At 41.4% G+C, this 17,327-nt stretch overlaps 3 protein-coding genes across 12 annotated transcripts in view; 1 reads left to right on the forward strand and 2 right to left on the reverse strand.

Annotated features, from left to right (window-relative positions):
• Positions 1 to 144: 144 nt before the first annotated feature.
• Positions 145 to 5,544, reverse strand: LOC147257100 (Fc receptor-like protein 5). 6 transcript variants are annotated; one of them, XR_015117554.1, is made up of 9 exons: positions 5,458 to 5,544; positions 5,312 to 5,338; positions 4,614 to 4,895; positions 4,226 to 4,522; positions 3,409 to 3,681; positions 2,954 to 3,310; positions 1,617 to 1,860; positions 1,427 to 1,535; positions 145 to 690 (listed from the first exon to the last, which is right to left on the reverse strand). XR_015117554.1 is itself a non-coding variant. In XM_086210870.1 (7 exons), the coding sequence occupies exons 1-7, from the start codon at positions 5,531 to 5,533 to the stop codon at positions 1,706 to 1,708; spliced, it is 1,440 nt and encodes a 479-aa protein (XP_086066996.1). In that variant the 5' UTR covers positions 5,534 to 5,544; the 3' UTR covers positions 145 to 1,705. The 6 variants fall into 6 exon arrangements, 4 of the variants coding, with proteins under 4 accessions (XP_086066996.1, XP_086066995.1, XP_086066997.1 ...); XR_015117553.1 differs by having other exon boundaries at positions 1,427 to 1,860; XM_086210870.1 differs by having other exon boundaries at positions 145 to 1,860; positions 2,981 to 3,310.
• Positions 5,545 to 6,030: 486 nt separating this feature from the next.
• Positions 6,031 to 16,110, reverse strand: tmc8 (transmembrane channel-like 8). 5 transcript variants are annotated; one of them, XM_086210866.1, is made up of 16 exons: positions 13,345 to 13,589; positions 12,858 to 13,089; positions 12,221 to 12,369; positions 11,987 to 12,121; positions 11,853 to 11,905; positions 11,581 to 11,720; positions 11,346 to 11,493; positions 10,697 to 10,870; positions 10,454 to 10,602; positions 9,802 to 9,871; positions 9,599 to 9,696; positions 9,286 to 9,472; positions 7,894 to 8,030; positions 7,623 to 7,778; positions 6,360 to 6,438; positions 6,031 to 6,183 (listed from the first exon to the last, which is right to left on the reverse strand). In XM_086210866.1, exons 1-16 carry the CDS (start codon positions 13,385 to 13,387, stop codon positions 6,031 to 6,033), a joined length of 2,103 nt encoding a protein of 700 aa, XP_086066992.1. In that variant the 5' UTR covers positions 13,388 to 13,589. The 5 variants fall into 5 exon arrangements, with proteins under 5 accessions (XP_086066992.1, XP_086066991.1, XP_086066993.1 ...); XM_086210865.1 differs by having other exon boundaries at positions 10,454 to 10,605; XM_086210867.1 differs by lacking the exon at positions 13,345 to 13,589 and adding an exon at positions 15,974 to 16,110 and having other exon boundaries at positions 10,454 to 10,605; positions 11,581 to 11,905.
• Positions 16,111 to 16,388: 278 nt separating this feature from the next.
• Positions 16,389 to 17,327, forward strand: part of LOC147257102 (transmembrane channel-like protein 6) — a 45,472-nt gene continuing 44,533 nt past the window's right edge. Inside the window, exon 1 of the mRNA XM_086210875.1 lies at positions 16,389 to 16,447. The gene's annotated coding sequence lies outside the window, so the exon portion shown is untranslated. The remainder of the gene's footprint in view (positions 16,448 to 17,327) is intronic.

Consider the following 17,327-nt stretch of genomic DNA (forward strand, 5'->3'; position numbering starts at 1 on the left):
CCCTAGCATACCCTCCCTCTCTCTAACAACACCAGAGGAATTCATTTTCTTATGCCATAAGTGTTGCAGTGTTATTTTATATAGGAATGTTTGAATATCAAATCAAAGGCTGCACAAAATGGGAAGGTTTCGTTTACCCTTTTATTTGTTTAATTGATATAAAAATAATTGACACAATACATTTTTGATCAGGTGGCACAGTGGTGCAGTGGTTAGCAATGTCGCCTCACGGCAGGAAGGTTCCAGATTTGAGTTCCAGCTCCGGCACAGGATCTTTCTGTGTGGAATCTGCATGTTCTCCCTGTTCCTGTGTGGGTTCTCTCTGGTACTCCAGCTTCCTCTCACAGTCCAAAGACATCAAGAGAGGACGAGGCTGATTGATACTCTAAATTGACTGTAGGTGTGACTGTGAGTGTGAATGGTTGTCTGTCTCTATAAATGGAGGGAAATTATTGATCACAAACTACCGAGCATGTCAGTATACAGTAGTTTTACTGTTGTTATTCAGTTTGGCTGAAAAATATGCTGGGATATTAATTTCAACTGAATGTTACATTTGGCAGCTCAGACAAAGGAATTATTGCATTGTCGTCAGGACAAGACAAAGAGGAAGACATTAAATGTATCTTGACAATGTGAATACAGAGGCAACACATTTGATGATGGTAAAAGTTCTTCATACTGGGATCTCTATGGACGGAAACAGAGAAAGAGGAAAGATTATAACGTACTATTCTGCATTCCTGATTCAAATGATTTCAAAAAGAATGAATAAAGTTCAATCTCAAAATACGCTTTTCATTTCTTAAAAAGTTTGAGTACGTATGGTCTCTGGAAGACTGAGGGTAATATTTCATTTCAACTGTCTGTAATTTCAAAATACTAAGAATGTAATTTAGTCTATTACAGAGAAACCCTCCAGGACAGTTGTATGTCATACGAGCATGACAAGGAGTTGTTCGTTTTATGAAGAATCCGATCTAATAGAAGTTGAAACTGTCACTACAAAATATTCTTTTACATGCAGGAGGAAGAAAGAACAGTGCCTCGTTCACTGCAAGGTGTTGGTGTTGAAAATGAGTTGATGGAGCTACCAGAAAACCACAATTCACTCCATCTCCTGTGCTGTAAATGAGCACATGCCAAATTATGGCGTTGGGTAAATTACATCATCACAGTACCTTGTGGGATTTCAGTCCCTCGTTCCTTTTTGCATATTCTATGAGTAGGTTATTCTCCTTGAACAGTGTATGTTGTTTGTATGGACAGATTTCACATAAATGCTTATATTTTCTGGTATCTGTTTTCAGTCAAAGCAAGCTAAATAATATGAGGTTTAACAAGGGAGAATGTCATGTTCCAACTAAGTCATTGTGCTTGTATGCTGTATTGTGTATAATGATGCATTTTTTCAGACTATCAATACCTCATTGTTAATCATTCAATCCTGATCCTGATCATTGTCTATGGAGTAGGCAGCGGCCTGCCTCCCTCCTGACTGGGATGCAGATGCAGACAAAGGAAGTGCATCAGAACTGCAAGTTAAAGTTGAAACAGTGTTAGGCTGGATGATCCGAATTACTTTAGCATTAACTTTCTTCTCAGATAGAGCTTACTTTGTCACTGAAATGTGGACGTGATCCAAGACAGACGTGAGAATGAATGATTAAAAAGAATGGACAAAACATGTTTAGTTCAGTTCAAGTCACTGAATCTCTCTCCCAATAAAACCCTGACACACGTACACACCTTGTTTTTGGTCAAGCATCCTATACACACAAGCTAGACCCACCGCCAAACAGAGAAAAAGGAAGCAGAAGAATGCTAAGGAGATGACCTCTGTGGTAGCCATGAAAAACTCTGGAAGAAAGAGGACAAGGCCAGAGAACTGTACTGTAGCAGCAAGACATTTAAATATGCAATCTGTTCTTTTAACTTGGTCGGGATTCTGTGGAAAATATCAATCAAGGCTGAAAGATCCCGTTTGAACAGGAATGAACTGCATGATGTGGTGGAGAATGCAAGGACCCCACACGGAGAGAAAATTAAATAAAATATCAAATTAGTTATGAGGTCTGGTTTCGTCAGATGTGTCCAATATTCGAAAAGAAAAGAAATCCATCACTTTATGCATGGGTCACATACTTTTTAACCCATCGAGTTGCTAGTTAGCATTATGATTTCAACTACTGATGAGAGCACAAGTACGACTAAATTTATCCCATGGTAGCTACAGCTAATTGTAAATACCCCCTGTCGCTGTATGGGTGGAATCACAATGCAAGTTAGCATGTTAGTGTGAAATTAGCTAGTATTAATTACAGCTATGCTATTACAGTGAAATGGCATGGTGTGAATATGTGAGGACAGAAAATAAGACTTTTAGCAATGAAAACATCTCCCATCATCCCACACTACTTCATGATGTGATTTAGATACGGCTTTTGTTATCGTTTCGATCAGAGACCTCTGGACAAGCACAATAGATGGTTCAACTCTTTATGCCATCTGGCTAACTAGTAACTCAATATTTGCAATACAAATAGCTTTTGGTATGAGTTTTGTTATATAATTCGTAAAAATAAAACAAATGTGGGCTGCACGGTGCTGCAGTGATCAGCACGGGATCTTTCTGTGTGGAGTCTGCATGTTCTCCCTGTTCCTGTGTGGGTTCTCTCCGGGTACTACAGCTTCCTTCCACCATCCAAAGACATGCAATTGGGGACGAGGCTAATTGGACACTCTAAATTGACCGTAGATGTGGCTGTGAGTGTGAATGGTTGTCTGTCTATATGTGTTGGCCCTGCGACGGACTGGTGACCCGTCCAGGGTGAACCCCGGCTCTTGTCTGTAGATGCTGGAATAGGCTCCAGTCCCACCGTGACCCTTAACAGGAATAAGCAGAAGACAATGGAGGGATGGGTGGAAAACAAATGTGAAATTAGTGCTTTACTTTTATCCAGCATTTCGTTCTTTTCACCTGTGGCTCGAACCAGGACAGCCGTACTCTCCACCCAGGTACCAGAGTCATCGTAGTTGTCTCTGACCCTGCAGTGGTAATACCCAGCCTCCTCTGGGCCAAGCTTGGTAAGAACTAGGGTTTGTCTGTGGTCAGTGAGGGCATAGTGAGGCAGAATAAGCTGCAAATGTGAATCATGGGTCTCCAAAGGAAGAATAGAGTCATTTAACAGCCAGGAGACAAAAGGAAACGTTCCTCGACTGATTTGACAGGTCAGTATGGCAGCAGTCAGTTTGGAATCAGCCCGGTAAAGGTGTTCAACTTCCAAAGTCACATGACCTCCAACTGGGACTGGATAGCCGAGAAAAAAAAATGAAAGGAGACATAATAAAGAGGGAATAGGAATGACAGAAAGATGCATTTCCTTCAAATGTCAGTGCAGCTCATACCCACTTCCAGAGACAAAGGCTCACTCAGCAAGTCCTGCACCTCAGTTTTCACCCGACACCGTGCCATCCCCATGTCAAGCCCAGGGACCATTGCAAAGCTGAACCTCGCAGACAGAGAGCCGACTGCTTTAACAGATTCCACTTCGTAATCATCGACTAAAAAGGAGAAGTTAGCTGGAGGAGTCCCTCTTGATGACCAGCAGGTCACATTCCCACGGTAGCTGGTTCCTTCCTTGGAAATGGAGAACACGATCGTTGGCTTCAAAATATAGACTGATAATGGAGTGACAAGAGAAGAAGATGGGGAGAGAGATGATAGTGTATGTGTTAGACAGCATATTTAACAATTATTCAACATTTCACTGTTCAATTATAGAGAAGAGAAGTGTCCCCAATGGGCGAAACAGAATGTTTGGGTTGTTAGTTAAAGGAACAGACCACTTTTTGGGAAATGCAATTATTTCCAGACAATGACAGAGATATGATTCACTCTTCTGTGAGAAGTATTGAGTCGCTATATCCCTGCTGCACGAAAGGGATAGCCATCTTCTTGTTTGGCTCATGGAAAATAAGCATATTTGCAGAAAAAAAGTTGGTGTGTTCCTTTAAGTTTGGATTATCAAAGTACATGAGGATAGATCTCTAAATGTGTGTGTGGAGCCCTGTCTAACCGTATGGTTGATGTCCAAAAACTGGGAGCCCTCTTCGCTTGTGGGATCCAACATGCTTGGTTTTATGTTTGGTGTTCGAATTAGGTTGTATGCACATTGACCTCACTCTAAGCATTGCAAGTAATCAATATATGGATGTCATGTACCTTTGACTGACACCTTGAATTCTGAGCTGCTGGAAAATCTCCTGATGTCCTGCACCCTGGACCAAGCCATGCAATAATAGTCACCAGCATGATCCGGACTCACTGTCTCCATCACTAGCTGGTTCCCAGTGTTGTGCAGCAGGGGAAAGGCTGCAGAAGTTACTTCCTTCCTGTTGAAAAACCATGTGTAGGAAAGGTGAGAGCCCTCTGAGACATTGCAGCTCAAGACCAAACGTGAGCCCTCGTATACGACTGCAGGGAAGGGGTCAGAGGTCACCCTGGTATTTGATGCCGGAGCTGGAGGGGAAGAAATGGAAGAGGTCATACTGGGGTGATTGTCTTTGCTAAATTAAGGAGAATTTAATGCCCTCTCTGTGGATTTACTCACTGACAACACTTAGCCTGGTGCTGTTGCTGATTCTTGTGCCTCCCTCTGTTTTTGCCTGGCAGTGATATGTTCCCTCTGATGTCAAAGCGACCCTTAGGGAGTATACTAAAGGTTGGCCCCCTTGAAGATCAGTGCCCGTAGCAATCAGGATGTTGCCATCCTTTATTATCTCGTAAGTGACTGGCAGAGAGGAGTGAGGTGCAATACACTGGAACATGGCACGAGAGCCAAGGAAGGCCATGTCGGGACCAGTTAGCACTGGGAGAGGAGCAGTAGAGCCACCTGAGGAAAAAATGGAAATCTGGAAGTAGTTTGGATAGATAGATAGATAGATAGATAGATAGATAGATAGATAGATAGATAGATAGATAGATAGATAGATAGATAGATAGATAGATAGATAGATAGATAGATAGATACTGAATTCAAACAAAGGGAAAAAAAGGAAAACTTTTATGTTTGTAGTAAATGGTAGGGCACAATATTGTCCTGATGTCTACTCACATAAGTATGAATAACTGGTTCAGGCTTTCAAGAGCATTAGTCATAATTCATCTTTATTTCACATATTCAAATGCAAAAATGTTGTGAAAGTACAGAAAACCAAGCTCCTTTCACCATGCAGGACAGCACACATCTGAACACTTCTTGACGAGATAAAACTCAAAAGATGGTAAGTATCACTTTGACAGACTTACTTATTTTGATGGACAAATTTGCCAGGGCTGAAAAATAAAACCCAAGGGATACAGACAGACAATTTATTTTTAAATCTTGTATTTCTATTTTTATTTTAAAAAATGTATTAATGTTGCAATTTTAAATAAATCTTTGATTCACTCACCCAAAATTGGCCACAAACAGAGTGCCCGTAGATTCTTCATAACAGTGCTCAGCATGCGCATGTGTGTGAGGTTCATGTGTGTAAAGTGAGGGGTGTTACATGTGTGTTCCAAAATGATAAGAAAGTAGGCTGCACGTTTTTGCTTCAGTCATTCAACAAATACAACTTAGAAATACACAAACAACGAATACTTGCCGGGCATTACATTTGTAAAATATTTGCAGCAAATTTAATGCAGTTAAAAGGACATTTGTGAAGACAACAATTCATACTTTTGAGGAAATATTTCTATGTATAAATCCTTTACATTTATTTGATAATTGTGTTAAAACAAACACAGAGATCGGATGTAGTTTAAAAATACCGTTTTTTTTTTTTAAAAAGTAACTCAAAAACAAATTAGGAAACATTACAAGGCAAAAGTGGTCAAACCATAATTAACAAGAAAAAAGAAATATTTCAATAAAAGATCAAATCAAGAGAGAGGAACAGGTACATTTAGGTAACTTGACCGTCCTCTCGTCTCCACCCAGCTGCCAAAGAATGAGGAAAGGCCTGATGTCTTTGGGGTCCTTACTCCATTTGTAAGTGTGGAGAGGGGTTCTCTACAGTGGCTGAGAGGGGGGGCGTTCTCCTCGATGTCTGCTTAAGGGGCACTCTGGTGTTGTTTTCACGTCTGAGCATCGTGGCATGTTGTTTCACCAGGAAGCGTTTATCTGAAGTACTCTGTGAAGGACACATGCACACACAAATACTAGTAGAATACATCACATTCCACAGACTACGTTTTAGCTTCAGTGATTTGCTGGCAATGACTGTGCAAACTGGGGATGACCTCCATTTTGTGATGAATTAAAAGTATGCATAACATCTGCTGTGTATAATGGAGACACGTGATTCACCATAACCAGCATATCTTTCAGCCTCTCAATGGCCCTCTGATTGGCTCGTCTCCGTGACACATATGACGTGAAGATAACACTGAAAAAAACAAAATATTTTTCATGTCACATTCAGTCACTCTAGGAATGTATCTACAGAAGTGTTCACAACTGCGTGAACCCTCATAGTCTCAAAGGTTCTCTAAGAGCTCCTCAAAGGAGCTTCAAAGGTGACGATGACAAACCTTTATTGAACATTATGGATGTTCTCAAAACATCCTGTTCTGATTATTCAAAGTTCTCTAGATGTCTTAAGGTAAATGTTCCATTTTGGTTACTTCATGGTCAAATTGCAGCATTAGCTAGGGACACAGAGCAAACACCCCCAGATCAGTCTTCTCTTTTATCGAATGTTAGCCTTTGATCGAAGTTTCTTACTCACAAATTTGTTCTGACAGACCACAGGACTTCTTTTTAGCCCTCACTTTAGTCTTACAGACGGACGCAAAGCCTGATGAGTTTTCGTTCATTCATCTTCATTTGTTCAAGAAAACATTATACGTGCCCCTTTCTGAATGATAACATGTTTCAAAGATTGTGTTTACTCTTAATTTTCACAATTTCAAATAAAGACAGCACTAAATACTAAAACACTTTTCTGCTATCGCACCATTAATATCACTCAATAATGTCCCATTACCTTTTCTTTAAACATTCTTTTGAATTTAATTATATTTGAACAGAATTTTAACTTATTATCCAGAATATTCCAGTTCTACTCCCAATATTGAGATGCAGGTCTTCACAACTAAATTTCCATCTGTAATCCTCACCATTTGATCTTAATATAGATCACCTCTATAGATAAATGGATAATTATCATCTCTGGCTTGAAAAATAACGAATGCATCCACCATGTTTATTAATCTTATTGCTCTTCTCTGTAACACAAACCAAATATCAGTATTAATCGTATCTGTAGTACCCCAAAACCTGTGTGCAATAATCAAAATATGGAAAAACAAGTGAACAGTACAAAAAGATGAGGAGAAGACAAACACACCACACTACCGCTTTGTTCAGTTCACCATTAGATTTACACACTTTAAAAAAAAAAAGAAAAACAAGTGACTGTACCAGGCCCTTCCCCAGACTTGAGAAGACTTAAATGTTACGAGATGTGCATAACAGAGTCATACTTGTCCTCCCATTTAAAAAATAATAGTACACACAGAGCTATGGGGCTCTCTCACGAGCTCCAGTCTTTTTTCCATGAATACTTACATCTCAGTGAGAATGAGCGGCAGGGCAAAGGCCTCAGAGGCCAAGTAGCTAATTATGGATTGAGCCAGGCTAGGAAGACTCCCCACACACTCTCCCATCAGATTAATAACATTGTCTCTGTTTGCAAATGGACCACAAGAGGAAACTGGAAAGACCCTAACAGAGGAGCACAAGTGTAAACAAGCAGTAAAAAGGAAAAACTGTTTTTTTAAAAATGGGTGCAGTGAAAATGAACTTGATGCGGAGTACACAAGAACAGGAAAGAGAGTACATGTTTTTGTAGAGGTTAAAGCCCAGTGAGGATGCAGCCATGAAGAGGCCCAGCAGCAACATGAAGTGGAATAAAACAGAGGAGTTGGAGGCCCGAAACATCTTCTGCTCTGCCGCACAACACCGCAGGACCACGAACTGAGGACAGTGACCGAGAAAGACAGATGTGAACACTCAGAAATTGTTAAAAGTCGACGGTTGGTCACTTGAGCTTCTCGTTTATATTCACCTGACATTGTGGAATGGACAATTTTGAGAAAAAGTAAACTCACACTTACAGCCTGTATTTACAGTTTTGTTCTTTTTTAAACATTCTTATTGGCTACTTTTTTTCAAATATTTGGACATGAATCTCAGAAGCTCTCATAAAACTGTCCTTTAAATGTGAAACTCAAGATTAATCTATGAAGCAAAGCATTTCGACAAGAAATAAGAGGAAAAAAATTAGCCCGGGACATCAAAAGGTGATACAGTTAGTTCCCTACCAGCTCAGCAATTTCAGCATTTCAATTTTTTATTTGCACAAAATGAAATGTAAACTAAAAAAAATGGCATCATGTAGCAAACTACTTCTGTTCGGTTGCTGTAGCTTTGTCAAGTTTGCACTAGATCCTCATCGGAGCCAAGATCGTCTCGGCACCCCAAAATCAAATCTTTGCCTGTATGTCTTGTTTTCCTTCTTTCTTTCCTCTTCTCTTAATTAAAAAAAAAAGATTCTTTTAAAATGGCTCTGGTTACTACTTCCCAATTTGTGCTGATCACCTACGGGCTATGGCCTCACGTGCGATGGACAGATGTGACAGTAGTGTCATTGTTTTCATCCATCTTTGGCTTTCACAAAGTCTTGACTGACGAAAACTGAGAGATAAACAGGTTCCCCATTACTACCATGTCACGATTTGTAATATAGATGGATACTTTCAGCCCTCACTAAATATTCTGTTGTTGTCTGCATAAACACCACTAGGTTGTGCCATTTTGCATGCTCCCATCTATTTATACAGTATGAAGTGTTATTTATGAGATCTTTCTGTGCGGAGTGTGCATATTCTCCCTCCAGAGTGAACCCCGCCTCTCCCCCGAAAGCTGCTGGGATAGGCTACAGCCCCCCCCACCCCGCGACCCTTAACAGGATTAGTAGTAGAAAATGGATGGATAGATGGATGGATTTTGAGTGTCTCAATCATGATAAATGATGTCATGTTCCCCAAAATGTCCACACAATTAATCCTTACTTCACACTAATCATGTTTCTATTCAATTGCTGCCTCTCTTTCATTCCTCGTTCTGCATAGCTTATTGTATTATTTCATCAAAGACAATCTTTTGTGGTGAAGAGAGTAAAGAAGCTTCATCGTGCTAGAAGTTCCCTGACTCTTATCTTCCAGCCAACCTTCTTGATGTAGAATGTGGCCACCAGCATCACAGTTCCTATCAGAGGCAGCAGAGGGCAGCTGTAGATTCCCACCCAGGACACCGTTTGACTGTACACTAGATCCAGAACATTAAAAGGGATCAAGAAGTGTTCTTTCCCTAACAACCAGGACAGCAAAGATGAGGGGTACTTCTCCTGCATCAACCTGTCAGAAAAATAAAAGATAGACAGGAATTTTTTTTTAAACTACACAGACATCAAACACATTGATCTTTCCATTCAAACTACAATGATGACAAAGAAAGAGACTGTCAATCGACAGCAAACCCACTTCCTGGGGTAGTTAAAGAGGAAGGCATTGCAGAAAGTGGCAAGGAAGTTGAAGATACAGAGCTTGTACATCTCTCTGCCAAAATGATTCTCCCTGCACTGTAACAGAAGAAGAAGAGAAATGAAGGTGGGTTAGTCAATGTTCACCTGCCTAAAACACTTATCCTGAATACTGCAGGTCTGATGGATCTGCTCTCAACTCACCTGCTGATGTGTTGTAGTGAAGAGAAAATATAAGTAGATTCCCAGGGAAGCTAGCTTCAGAAAGATGCTCCTGAATGTAAGACAGAGTGGATTCAGGTGCAGCTCTGTGTGTGTGTGTGTGTGTGTGTGTGTGTGTGTGTGTGTGTGTGTGTGTGAGAGAGAGAGAGAGAGAGAGAGAGAAAGAGATAAAGAGAGCAAGAGAGAGAGAGAGAGAAAGAGATAAAGAGAGCAAGAGAGAGAGAGAGAGTGGACTGTAAAAGTGACCTGAAAGGCAGAGTTGAGAGAATAACAACCATGTGATGTGTATCCCCCGCCCCCCAAAAATGTAGTTGCTGCTGTTACAATGACACACACCAACACATCACACACATGCATGGAGGTACACACACACAAGTTCTCAGGAAATCGGGTGGTTGGCAACTTCTGCATAAATGTGCATGTGCTGCAGCCATCTGAGTGGCTGAGAGAGAGCGAGAGAGAGAGAGAGACAGAGAGACAGAGAGAGAGAGAGACAGAGAGCGAGGGAGAGAGAGAGACAGAGAGAGAGACAGAGAGAAAAACACTTTGTATGCATATGCATTCTTGTCTATTTGACTTTATATGATTTAAGATTCCGTGTGTGTGTGAGTCCTGTTTTCACTTTGTTCCTTACCTGATAAGCGTGGTATTGACCTGTGTGGTGACAGAGCAGTCCTCAAATGAGGAGATCTTATGGAAGATGTGAGGGAGGGATAGGTTGATGAAAGTGATGGTAAAGGGAGGAAGGAACTGGAGGAGGAGACTGACCAACCAGTATTGATCCTGCTGGAAAACATAGCCAGGGGTGTCAGCACAACTTGAGTTCCCAAATCCAACACAAAACAAAAGCAAGTATTATTCAACATGGATGTCTAACCTGCTGTTCAGCAGACTGTGATGTTTCCATGGCAAAGTAGATTAGATAGAAGGATCCACCAAGCAGAGAGAGAACTAGGAGGTTGAGGATGAACCTGAGCCAGTAGAGATACACCCACTGCCTGACTGTCCTCTGAGCCTCATACATGGAGAAACGCTGCTCCTCCAGGAAGAGCTGAGGGGCAGAGAAGGAATTGTCAACATACTTGCTAGTTTCATGTAGAGAGATGCAAAAAATCATAGATGCTCAAATGCAGACACTGGACAGAAGCAGGACAGTAACAGTTTGTTTTTATTTATTATATGCAGCCTGCTGCACTTTTGTATGTTCAGCCAAAGCGTCAAAAACCACAACCATGACTCAATTTCTAATCAAGATCAAATGTCTTTATCTGCTCAGGTGCATGTGTGCGTATTCATCCGTTTCATGCCAAATGATAGAAACTGGTCGATGTTTGTAAAAGCAAATATCAATCGGAATGCTGTAGAATTGCCCATCATTAAATGTTGTAGCCTTCCCAAAATCTTGTGGGTTAAATGAAAAGTGACAAAATAACGTTTTTTTACACATTCAGTGGCTAAAAAATGCCGAGCATGTAAGACGTTTGGAATCATGCACATGTGGAGGTTCAGGATGCGTGCCTGTTCACCTTGAGATCATTTCTGATGAAGCTGTGTTTAAGAGCTGCTGCAGCAGGGTCCTGGATGGTGAAGTCCCACCCACTGAAGATCTTATAGCTCAAGTTTATACTGTAACGTTTCCCAAGCATCCATGTGTGCTTGTAGCCAACAGTTGTTCTATCATCAAGATTTAAAGATGGACACGTAAAACAATCTCAGTCTTTCATATGTAAACTGAACATGTTTTGCTGTGTTGTCACAGACCTGCGGAGTACCATGATCAGACTGAGGAAGAGGACAGTGAGGATCCCAGTGAGGTACAGCAGAGGGGTATTACAGCAAGGCAAATTCAGGGAACCCCGAGTATAGAAACCAAAGAAGACTGGAGATCGATCCAGATAGCCCTGCATGGGAGAAATGGGATTATCTACACCAGTGGAAAAATTAGTGACACACACACACACACACACACACACACACACACACACACACACACACACACACACACACACACACACACACACAAACAACTTTACCGCTCCCAGGAAAAAATCCAAAACAGAGTCATTGCCCCCAAACCTCAATGGTTCTGTAAAATCACAATAATATCTGTGTTTACATCCAGCTGTGTTCAATTTACAGGCATTTTTTTTAATCACAGTTGACTTACCACTGTTGTTGCCCCTGCCATAAAATGCTGTAGGCCCAAGGATGAAACCCCCTACAACAGCACAGTGGAGTAGGTTCAAAGAGACAAGATATCTGAGGAAAACAAAGTAGGCCTTCACGCCGATTCCGAACTTGCCTGGAACAGATCCGTATAACTGTTTAGTAGGGTTTGCTTAGTAACATTTGTTTAAAGCACACTGACTACCAGCAGATGCCATCGTTAGGCCTTTATTACCTTCAATGGCATGCAGTGTGTGCTGCCATGGTAACAGGCTTTTTATAGCTCCTCCCATCTTTGCCCATACTCTCTTTGTGTTGATGCTCTGGTTCTGCCTCCAGGACTCCCAACAGCCTATACTGCAGGTTTCCATCATCCTTCTGTCCCTAATAAACAGCATTAATACATTTCATGAGTAGGACCCTCAACCTCAACTTATCCATCACTGGTGGAGCTGCTCAGTCGTGGCAGATCAGACTGTGGTTGTATATAACAAATTAGATTCAAGGGTGGCACGGTGGTGCAGTGGTTTACTCTGTTGCCTCACAGCAAGAAGGTTCCGGGTTCGAGCCCCGGCTTGAGCACGCGATCTTTCTGTGTGGAGTCTCCATGTTCTCCCTAGTCCTGTGTGGTTCTCTCTGGACTGGCAACCTGTCCAGGGTAAATCCCACCTCTTGCCCGAAAGCTCATGGGATAGACTCCACCCACTATTTGATTGACACTTTTGTGTCTGAGTTTACCATATTTTCATTGAGGTCAGAGGCATCTCAGTGATGAGATGAATGATTTTTTTAAAACATGACATGGGTGAGACGGAGCGAAATTTTAGTCAAGTGGTTGATAACACCTCAGATGTATGTGTAAGCTTACCCACCTGGCATCCTTCTTTCCTTGAATGCACATGGTCAGACTCCTGAGGGGCAGTGTAGACGCCTTGTTTCTGGCTCCTCTGGACAATTGGCCATGGCCAAGCTGCTCCTCCAACTCTGAACCACCCAGCCGGTTGTGCCAACGGCGGGAAGCCTGGATGCTGGGCAGCTGGTCAAAGAGCTCTCTCTGATAGTATTCACAGGATTCCGATGAGAGGGTGGACTGAGTGCTTTCATCTGTGGTGAGAGTAACATGCAGGATTTCCAGGGTGAAGGAAGATCCTCGTTTTGTTTCTGTCTCAGTTTTAGTTAAAATTGTCAGCAGGACTTCTCAATTAATCTATTTCATGTATCAAATGTCAGAAAACAGCTGAAAAAAATAACCATCATATTTTCCCAGAGGACCTGCCCACACACACATGCGCACACACACAGTGATACACACGTATACACCCCTCAAACGCATAGTAGCACATATTACTTTTCTGTTACCTGATAACAGTCTCATGAAGTTAATATTCCTGTGGTCCTCCATTTTCTCCCCTTCAGTTGACTTCTCCAACAAACATTCGAATACCCAACTCTCTCACATTCCATCAAATACACACCAACAAACATTAACACTTCCGCTGTCTACTTCAGACTTCGCATCGGTGACACTCTCGGAGACTGATCTGGCATGAGTGCAGCTCTCTGTGTCCTGTCTCTAGTAGGTGGAACAGATGCAAGATCTGTCAACGTGTAGACTGAAAACTGAATGTGAGCATGAACAGGAAGTCAGATGACAGGAAGCAGAGGCAACTTGTGTACATGGGTAGCTGAAAATACTTGTCAGAGTTTCACAACCCCAAGAAATGCTCACCGATTACCGATTGTTTATTTATAACTCACTAGATATTTGAAAATAGCATGCTTTAAACATATTTCTTTACAACGGTCTTCATAGATTTGCATTTGCAGCACCTGCTTTAAAAATGCACTGTAATTTTGAGTATCTTATGCATTTGACTCTTTTTATGTATTCATTGTGATTTTATTTTAATCTGGTTTTATTTTCTTCTTAATATTCTTTTTCAGCACAACTCCAATGATCTTTTAAAATGTTTTAATTTTAATCTCTCTTTGTTGCCATACAACTTGATCTGTAATCTTTGTATGAAGGGTATGATATAAGTAGCTTTTTTCAATAATGTAAGTATGTAAGTAAGTATAAATGTCATGACATACAATGAAATCCAATTTCTTTTCATTGTTTTCATCTCATTTTGTGAAATCCACTACAGTAAAATGCTCAGTAGCAACACATTTAATTTTAAATTACACTCCACAACTTAGAAAAGTAAAGTATATGAAGAATAAAAACAAGACCTAAAGTATACCAACTGACAGGACATTCATGATTCCTCTACAGCAGAAATATTTGACACTCCCTTCCGGTCAAACAAATAAAGATGAGTTAACGGTAAATGTCATTCTTAAAGATCTGCTCAGTGTGTTGGGTTTCAGTTCAAGAAACAAATCAAAAACTCATCTAAAATATTCAGTTAACTTGTTCTCGGCCCTGCAACTGTTTAGCAGGCAGTGGTGGATGACATATTCAGTTCTTTATTGAAGTAAAAATGACAATATCACATAAAAAATACCTACTGGACCCACCTACATGTAAGAATGAAGGAGCTAATTGTAATTATTGAAAGTAGAGCACATTATGAGTTAGAATAACCCCCATCCATCCATCTTCTACCACTTATCCTGTTAAAGGTTGTGGGGGGGGGGGGGGCTGGAGTCTATCCCTTTAGCTTTCAGGCGAGAGGTGGGGTTCACCCTGGACAGGTCACCAGTCCATCACAGGGCCAACACATAGAGACAGACAACCATTCACACTCACAGCCACACCTACGGTCAATTTAGAGTATCAATCAGCCTCGTCCCCTCTTGATGTCTTTGGACTGTGGGAGGAAGCTGGAGTACCAGAGAGAACCCACACAGGAACAGGGAGAACATGGAGACTCCACACAGAAAGATCCCAACCTTCTTGCTGTGTGGCAACAGTGCGAACCACTGCACCACCGTGCCACCTTGTCTATTAACTCCTGCTGCACAATTTATCAGACTTCACACAGAAAGATCCCGTACTGGAGCCGGGTCTCAAATCTGGAATCTTCTTGCTTTGAGGCAACAGGGCTAACCACTGCACCACCGTGCCACCAGGATGACCTGCCCTCAACCTGTATGATATAATATAATATAATATAATATAATATAATATAATATAATATAATATAATATAATATAATATAATATAATATAATATAATATAATATAATATAATAAACTATTTCTCGCTGCACGGTGGTGCAGTGGTTAGCACTGTGGCCTCACAGCAAGAAGGTTCCGGGTTCGAGTCCCGGCTTGGGCACGGGATCTTTCGGTGTGGAGTTTGCATGTTCTCCCCGTGTCTGCGTGGGTTCTCTCTGGTACTCCAGCTTCCTCCCACAGTCCAAAAACATGCAATTGGGGACTAGGCTGATTGAATACTCTAAATTGACCGTAGGTATGAATGTGAGTGTGAATGGTTGTTCGTCTCTCTATGTTGGCCCTGCGATGGACTGGCGACCTGTCCAGGGTGTACCCTGCCTCTCGCCCGTTGACGCTGGGATAGGCTCCAGCCCCCCCGCAACCCTTAATGTGTAGGAATAAGCGGAAGATGACGATGGATGGAAACTATTTCTCTTTATGAGCAGTTTAATAATTCGTATATTATCAGCTCGTAATACAGTTTAAATTTTAGATCTAGTCTATTCACATTTGTTTTGGTGTCACTTTTCTTCAGTCCTTTAACTTTTTATTCTTTTCTGTTTGCATCATAAACAGTAATTTCTTACAGTTTTTACTACAACATTGTTGTACATGAGTAACTACTTGAAACCAACAAGTTTTTTTTTCTGTAAATATTAAACGTGTCCCTTTGGGAATAGAATCTAATAGGCCTACACTGCATACAACAGCATTTATTGTGTTTATTTGCTAATGTGAGGTAAGGTGGAACCTGAGTGGGGGAAGGGTTTGCGAGAGGTGGAACCAGGTATGTCAGGAGAAGACAGCTTCGTTACAGGCCTACCTCATTGCAATATCTTTTCTCCTTCCGGCTGTCTCTAAAACATAGTCAGTCTGTCACTTAAATATTCATATTTCACTGAAACTCCGACTGATAACTTGTTAAATTTAGACCAATAACAAGACATTGTTTGACCAGAAAAACACAGGTAAAAGGACTTACAACGTGAATTGAAGGACGGAACCATTCTTCGGGGGGCATTTATACACCGGTACGTTGACGCTTAAGGGTCATGTCGATGAATTGTTCGGCTATGTGTGCCCATGACACTTTGAACGTTAAAATTGAATAAATTGTATAACTGGCCACCTAACTCTCGGATGTATTATTATAGTTTGAAAAAGTGCAAACCCTCCGCCCCTGTAAACAATGGTTCACCCCCCCCCCCCCCCCCCCCCACTGTGTCGGTGTTTTGGCGTGTAGACAGTCCTGACTGACAGTAGCAAGCCGAGACTGGGAAATCTACAAGTGGGTGAGGTAATAATTACTTTGATTCAAAATTCTTCTTACTGTTAAAGAGTTTGACTTCATTCAGCTGCTTTGTTTGAAAACAAAACAAAAACAGACGTATCGGCACGGCGAAAGTTAACTTTTGTCAACTTTTCCCAAGTAACCAATTGACTGATTTAACTTCGCCGGCTGGTAGTGACTAGCTTTAAGAGTCAGCATTTAAGATAAGTTGGTGGATAACGCAGAGGTAAAGTGAGCGAAATGCGTGTGTTTGTCCGTTTGTCTTCCCGAGATGTGAGAGCTTGTTCAGCAGAAAGTAGCAGCCGCGGGTGAATGAGCTTTTGTCGTCTATTGTGCAGCGGCTTGGGGGTTTGTCATAGTCAGGGCTCAGTGCATTATTCTACGGGAAGCAAAGAATGACAGAAAGAGAGTTTTACTGTCATTAGAAGGGTTTCTGTAACGAAGCCAAGAGTGAACCTGCTTGATAAAGATTAGTAACAGTAATTCTCTGAGTGCTAGAGAGAGTTGTGTTCATTTCTGTCTGCTTCACCCCAATAGGTTATTCTTCTCCACCTCCCTTTCCCAAGGTAAACTGAGATGATGATTAATTCAAAACATCAGGGTATGGTAATGTAATGTTGCTGCCTTGCTTACTTTAGTGTTTGGCTCTGCCTCTGCCCCGCCCCATTCTCTCCGCTGTGGGAATTTTTTCCTATTGCCATACAGTTGTTGAAAGCTGTCAGCATGGACAGATTCCTTTCCACTGTTCCCTTCACCTCCACATATCTGCTGATATCAGCCTCCTGTTTTCAATCCCGTGCAGTATAATCATGTGTTGACATTAGTGCTGCAGGATTTGGTGAAAATGTCATGTTACGGTCCAGGATGCCATACTGAACCGTAAAAC

The sequence above is a fragment of the Aulostomus chinensis genome, chromosome 8 (assembly GCF_037954235.1).
Source record: "Aulostomus chinensis isolate RoL2024-O1b breed Wild chromosome 8, RoL_Achi_v1.0, whole genome shotgun sequence".
NCBI lineage: Eukaryota > Metazoa > Chordata > Actinopteri > Syngnathiformes > Aulostomidae > Aulostomus > Aulostomus chinensis.

Excerpts from the sequence above, each read along its gene's own strand:
- tmc8 (XM_086210863.1), bottom strand. The coding sequence starts at position 13,387 with ATGGAGGACCACAGGAATATTAACTTCATGAGACTGTTATCAG. Across the intron at positions 10,871-11,345 it reads TCATCAGAAATGATCTCAAG|CTCTTCCTGGAGGAGCAGCG; the intron begins GTGAACAGGCAC and ends TCTGCCCCTCAG. Across the intron at positions 8,031-9,285 it reads CCACATTCTACATCAAGAAG|TTCGTGGTCCTGCGGTGTTG; the intron begins GTTGGCTGGAAG and ends CACTGTCCTCAG.
- LOC147257100 (XM_086210868.1), bottom strand. The coding sequence starts at position 5,533 with ATGAACCTCACACACATGCGCATGCTGAGCACTGTTATGAAGAATCTA. Across the intron at positions 4,896-5,311 it reads AAATTTGTCCATCAAAATAA|GTGGCTCTACTGCTCCTCTC; the intron begins GTAAGTCTGTCA and ends TTTTTTCCTCAG. Across the intron at positions 3,311-3,408 it reads GCCTTTGTCTCTGGAAGTGG|TCCCAGTTGGAGGTCATGTG; the intron begins GTATGAGCTGCA and ends TCGGCTATCCAG.